Source organism: Arachis ipaensis, chromosome B07 (assembly GCF_000816755.2).
Source record: "Arachis ipaensis cultivar K30076 chromosome B07, Araip1.1, whole genome shotgun sequence".
NCBI lineage: Eukaryota > Viridiplantae > Streptophyta > Magnoliopsida > Fabales > Fabaceae > Arachis > Arachis ipaensis.
Window position 1 is genome coordinate 7,634,495 of NC_029791.2, and position 6,258 is coordinate 7,640,752.

The 6,258-nt window shown below is 32.8% G+C and overlaps 1 protein-coding gene and 1 long non-coding RNA gene across 11 annotated transcripts; one reads left to right on the top strand and one right to left on the bottom strand.

Moving 5' to 3' along the window:
- On the bottom strand, window positions 415–3,256 carry LOC107609829. 10 transcript variants are annotated; one of them, XR_002351082.1, is made up of 7 exons: window positions 2,963–3,255; window positions 2,625–2,690; window positions 2,479–2,518; window positions 2,281–2,393; window positions 1,806–2,174; window positions 1,624–1,704; window positions 415–855 (listed from the first exon to the last, which is right to left on the bottom strand). It is a non-coding gene; the product is annotated as an uncharacterized LOC107609829 (long non-coding RNA). The 10 variants fall into 10 exon arrangements; XR_002351084.1 differs by lacking the exon at window positions 415–855 and having other exon boundaries at window positions 1,547–1,704; window positions 1,806–1,968; window positions 2,081–2,178; XR_002351085.1 differs by lacking the exon at window positions 415–855 and having other exon boundaries at window positions 1,547–1,704; window positions 1,806–1,923; window positions 2,081–2,178; window positions 2,963–3,254.
- On the top strand, window positions 4,936–5,744 carry LOC110264460 (basic proline-rich protein-like). Its single transcript, XM_021106659.1, has 2 exons — window positions 4,936–5,083; window positions 5,305–5,744. The coding sequence occupies exons 1-2, from the start codon at window positions 4,975–4,977 to the stop codon at window positions 5,643–5,645; spliced, it is 450 nt and encodes a 149-aa protein (XP_020962318.1). The 5' UTR covers window positions 4,936–4,974; the 3' UTR covers window positions 5,646–5,744.

A 6,258-nucleotide genomic window follows, 5' to 3' on the forward strand; every position in this document is an offset into this window, starting at 1 on the left:
CTTGTCGATTTGTCAAAATTCTAATAAAATCGACGGCTTGCCTAGCCGTCAATAATAATTTAATAAAATCGACGGCGTTACTGTCTATAATATGAGTTTGAGAATTTTACATTCTTACTAAAATCGACAAGGTTGCCGTCGATATTATTATATAAAATCGACGTCATTTTTGTCGATATTTGATTCAATAAAATTGACAGTGTTTTCGTTCATTATATGCTTACTAAAATCGACAACGTGACTGTCGATATTTGATCCAATAAAATCGACACAGTTGCTGTCGATTTTATTATTTAGATACCGACAAATTCTTTGTCTATATTTAATTTTTCTTGTCTATTTTAAAATTAAAAAGCGACAATCATTCCGTCGATTTTAATAGATATGTTTTAATTATTTTTTCAAGTCAATAGTCTTCCAAATGCAATCAAATAATGTGTGTTTTTTAAGCATTTCATACATATGCTTGTACTTTTAATCTTTTATTATGACATCAATAGATGACAATCTCATTAGCAGGTATAACCCTCTTCAATAGGAAAGCCAAATGCAAAATTTGAGATGGCACTCATCTTGCTTTAATGCTGTTATATGACTTCCAGAGCCTTAATATAAACACAAACCAAGAAGGATACAATCAGCAAGAGAAAGATGGTGATAAAGAATGTAAAACTTCGGCAATTTGGTCCTTCCAAATTCCAATTGTACTTCACCCTCAACTGGATTTGACTCTTAGGTTTTCCCATTAGTGGACGAACTCATTGAACCTGAAGATAAACCCTTACCTTGAAATAAGACCAGTATTACCCTTCCTCAGCCGAAACTTTATGTACCTGTAATAGAAAAGAATGCAACCTGCAAGCAATCTAGCAGCTAAAATATAACAAAAACAATTCAAATGACATGTGTATAAACACCAGAATCTTAAATTATATCAATAGGCTATAACTGAATTCGACAGCAACATGGCATTGTGGCACCAGTTGCAGTCAACAAGCGCCATCATTGTTCCCTATCATTAGCACATTCCACAACATTCATCAATGTTCACAGAAGACAGAACAAACCATAACAGAGATTAACTAACTGCAGTTTCCTTCAACACCAACTCCAATGGCATATATCTAATCAGTTATCAGTTATAACTCCTAGCATTAGGGAACAACCTCTCTTGAACACTTTTACAATATAATTTTCTTGCCTTATTCACATTACAGTTTCAAATAACATTCAGACATCAAAGCATTGTAAGTATCAAAAGTAGGCTTATAAACTCTTTCAATCACATCACACGACACAACACACACTGTGAGCATTTTCTTCATCACAAACTAGTAATGCATCAACTATTTACACCATAGAAATTATCAATAAAAAAAATTAAGCTCACAATTCGAGTGATAATGCGATGGAAAGAGGTCATAAGCCTAATATTGTTACCTAAAAATGCACAATTCAATATCCTTGTGTTTCCTTAGGAATCGGAGTTATGAACTAGTTCACAATTTCCACACCAGCTATTTGTCAAAATTTCATCTAGCATAAATTCTCATCATAACGAAATATACGATGAGTGATTTGTATAGGTAATATATTCTCAGCAAAGAAAAACATTTAAAATACCTGCAATTTAGATTCGAAATCCTCTGGCGACCAGTGCATCAAACTGCATTCGTGATTCAGTTCAAGCTCTCCAGCCACAACCTGTAAGCAAAGAGAAAGGTCATCAACATGTCAACATGCCAATCTAGAATCTACAATAATATGAGCAAAACATAGCACTCTGAATATAGCAAGCATCGTACCCCTCCAGTGCCAGCAGCCATTGCAAGAGCAATGAGAACACTAGCTTTCTTTAGAAAGCTTCATGAATCAGATCCTGATATGCACTATATTGGGAGGCAATGGCTTGAGAACAAATTTCTGCAGTGTGAACCAAACTACCATCATTGTATAGTTAGTCATGTTCTCCAAGTGATCAATGCACAACAGCAAACAGTTCACAGTAGAGTCAACTACACATTTTCCAACCAAAGCAAAAGAGAATGAGATTGGGAAAGAAGCCAGCAGAAAAAATTACAATTGAAGTTTCGTTGCTTCATCCTGATTGGCAAAACAAAGGTCTATATTTCCAGACTCCAATAACTTCATAAGTGGTGGCTTAAATTTCCTCACTATCTTGTCAAAGAAAAGAAGTATTAGAAAACAGTTAACTTCATTAATTTTTTCATAGAAGAGAATAATAAAAGAAGAAGAAAAACAAATTGTGGTGGTTAGTACCTCAAAACTGGCCAAATCCAAAGAAACAAGAAGACCTCAAAACCAGCCAAAGAGATTGCTGCTTGAATAACTTCCAAATTGAGAATTGCATACCTCAAAACCAGCCACAAGTGCTACAAAAAAGAAATAAATGTGATTGCTTCTTTATAATACAGAGACATTTTAGGAAACCTGTGTAAAGAATCAGTGAAAACTTACTCTTGAGAAACTTCGATGCATTTGGAAATGTCTTCAATAGCTGAGAAGTTTCAGAAATAAATATATGAAAAGGATTGATCACATTTAATAAAAAATCATGCTTTGTAAGAAGACACTGATGTAACAAATAATTTTAGTAGAAGAACCTCGGGTATCTTCTTTTCTTCTACAAAATTATTGATTAATCTCAGACTGCAAGAGATGATTCTTCCCTAAAAATTTTTTATTGATGAAAAAAAATCAATTGAAGAACGAAAGAGAGAGAGTAACTGATTTTGATTGAGCACGGTCAATTGAAGGCAGCAGCAACAACGGCACAGAGAGATGAAGCGATTGATGAAATGTGATGAATTGATTATGCTAACTAGGTTTCAGTGATGCGATTGTTATTAACAAATGCAAATTCAGAATTTCATTATGAAAATAGTAGATACAACAACTGCAAAAATAAGTATAATAATCAGAGAGACTGAGAGGAACTTACATGAACAGGATGGCGCGGCGGCGGGCGTGGCGGCGGGCTCGGCGGAGGAGGAGAAGAAGAAGAAGCTCTGCTCTCCGACGGAGGATGGCGGGTTTTCTCAATCGTCGGAGAAAAAGAAGCTCTACTGATCTGCTCTCTGCCTCTCTCTGTGACGATGACTTCCTCTCTGGTCTCTACTCTCAAGCGTTGGAGAAGAAGAAGCAGCAGCAGCTTCACTCCGAACTTTGAGTCTCTGAAGGTTTGAGGTTAATGTTTGGGAAATTGATTGAAACGAAGGACGCGGGTAATAAACGCGGGCATAATTTTTTGTTAGATAAAAATCGATGGCAAGTTCTTCGATTTTAGTTAAAACAAAAATTAACATATTAACCATCAATTTTATATAATAAATTTAAACCGTTCATCTTATTGTAAAAGAAGATCTCCATCGTTAAAATTTATCGACGGCAAAAATTGTCGATATTTTAATTATTAAAATAGACAAAAGATTCGTCGATTTTAAAGAAAAATAATTATCAACCGTTCCTTTGTCAGCAATGTGATTGTAGGGAGAAGGTGTTGAAAGTTGCTAAAATAATAGACAGTATTGTCGTCGATTTTAATATTTTATTTTTAATAATTTCTTGTAGTAAGATCAACATTGTTTCTGTCTATAATATGAGATTGAGAATTTTACATTGTTACTGAAATCGACAACGGTGCCGTCGATATTATTATATAAAATCGACGCGTTCATGTCGATTTTAATTTGAAAAAAAAGCAACGCCTTTAGCATCTATTTTATAGATTAAATCTGAACTGTTTAAATTTATCGACGAAAATGTTGTCGATATTTTAAATATAAAAATAGACGCCATATCTGTCGATTTTAAAATAAAAGTATTTTCGCCTTCCGGTTCGTTGACAATATGACGATAGTTAATAGGAATTTAATGCATCATAAAAAAATCGACGAATAGGCCGTCGATTTTATTATTTTATTTTTATTTTTATTTTTTTTAAAATATCGATAGCAAGCTGTCGAAAAATATCGACGAAAGAGATAGCCGTCGATTTTTTGCGTCGATAAATACGCTTTTTCTTGTAGTGAAAATAACCCTTAGTCTCATCATGCTGGAACTATAAGCGGCGTCCCAAAGACACCCCAAGCCCAAACCTATATACGTGGCAGTTTTATGATACGCCACCTATTAAAAGTATAATATGTTAATTTTTTATGTAAGCACCATACAATTTTCATATATATATATAGTAGGTCCATTTTGCAGGAGCAGGTTCCAAATGGTAGGTAAGTGAGAAATGGAATGAAATCACAGGCCCTTTAAATGAAATAGATTTGGCAAATTTTGGATTTATTTTTAAAACATATGTATTTTAAAAATTAGTCATTTTTTATATTTAAATAAAAAAATTATATTTCATATCAAATTATGATGACTCATGTATATGTAGTAGTCCATTTGTATAAGAGTAAATTCTAACGTATAACTTTATATATATATATATATTAGACTAAGATTGATCAATTTTGAAGGTTTCAATTTTTTATTTTAAAAAAAAAATAAAAAAAATGAAATATATAGTATGCTTCTCAAATTTCAGTGTTGATTCCAATTTGACATGCATATTATGCATGATAAATTTAAAATACACTTGTTTCGTCTACAATTTATTGTGGTAGATATATAAAATATTTTTGGTAGTCATCATCAATATCTATTAATACAATTTTTATCACGATTAAATCTATATTAAAAATATTGAATACTCACTCCAATGCATTTTATTCCGATTAACTATGAATGGATTTTTTACTAAAAATTAATAAGGAAATTAAACAATGACCACGATTAAATATAAGGAAAAAAAATAACAAATAAATTAACTCTTATCAACTTAATCGCCAAGTGAAGCACTTTACATCCTATATAAAGTGCCCTATTATCAAGTTTTTAACAACAATATCACAAAAATTCACGTACTATAGGATTGTTTTAATTTTCTTGTGAAAAATGAATTCTAAGAATAACTTGCTCGTCCTAACCCTCTTTATCGGAATGGTTCTTATCTCCGCTAGAAATTTTCCCGGCGATGAGACATCTTCTGACTCAAAATCATCAGGTTATTATTAGGTTCATCCTTTTATTTTTTTTAATTAATTTCTACCCGCCTTCTTTTTAAAATTCAATTATTAAAAAAAATTATAAAAGTGCTTATGGACTTCCTCGGTTGAGTTACGATCTTTTCATATGTTAAATGAAAAAGTTGCATGTAATTTTCATATGTTTTAACTAATATGATAACACACATGATCTAATAATTTTTCATGATTCAAATGTCAGGCACTAACACCTTCCGATTTCCATTCCCCCCACTCGGCATATTCCCCCCATTCCAATTCCCCCCAATCGGCCAATTCCCCCCAATCGGCCAATTCCCCCCAATCGGCCAATTCCCCCCAATCGGCCAATTCCCCCCAATCGGCCAATTCCCCCCAATCGGTCAACTCCCCCCACTCCAATTCCCTCCATTGCCGTTATCACCCGGTTCGCCATTCACATTCCCATTCCCATCGCCACCCTCCTTGCCGTTACCGTCGCCATCGACACCCGGCTTGCCAGATACACCACCAGTTGGGCCTCCTGAAGGAGAAGCACCAGTGGAGCCACCTACTACCAGTTGATATGGTGGAGATATAAATATATATACATATATATTAGTGGCGAAGCGCTACAAAAAATAAAGATATTGATATTGCTAGTTAATGATGACACATTGTAATAAAAATATAAATATATTATATATATCGTACCATTATAGATAAATGTAGTGAATTTTTATTCATATTACATTGTTACAGAATTTTATTTGCTTATTAATAAATAAATAAATAGATAAATAAAAATATTTTTATTTAAGAAATTTCCTACCACAATTAAACTAGTAATTATATATAATAACTTAATGGTGAAAACTCACGTGAAGTCGATTTCATGTGAAGTTGATAGTTGAGAGCCGTTAGATGATTTGACTGATTTGACTCAATTTTCATCTAATGACTCTCAACTATCAACTTCATGTGAAGTAGTTGACTGCACCTGAGTTCCAAATTTATCATATTTTATATCATATTGGCAATGCATCTGATTATCAAATTTATCATTTTTGAGTTATTTACTTATTATCATGATTTCTAACACAATATGTTAAAAAAATATACAAATTCCAATCTAGAAACAAACTCAAAATCTAAAACTTCAAAATATTTGACAAGGTTAAAGTTCATACATGTTCAT

What these genes read in the sequence shown, in the direction of transcription:
- LOC110264460 (XM_021106659.1), top strand. Translation starts at nt 4,975, where the DNA reads ATGAATTCTAAGAATAACTTGCTCGTCCTAACCCTCTTTATCGGAATG. An exon ending in TTCTGACTCAAAATCATCAG is followed by an intron (nt 5,084 to 5,304) that starts GTTATTATTAGG and finishes TTCAAATGTCAG; the next exon opens with GCACTAACACCTTCCGATTT.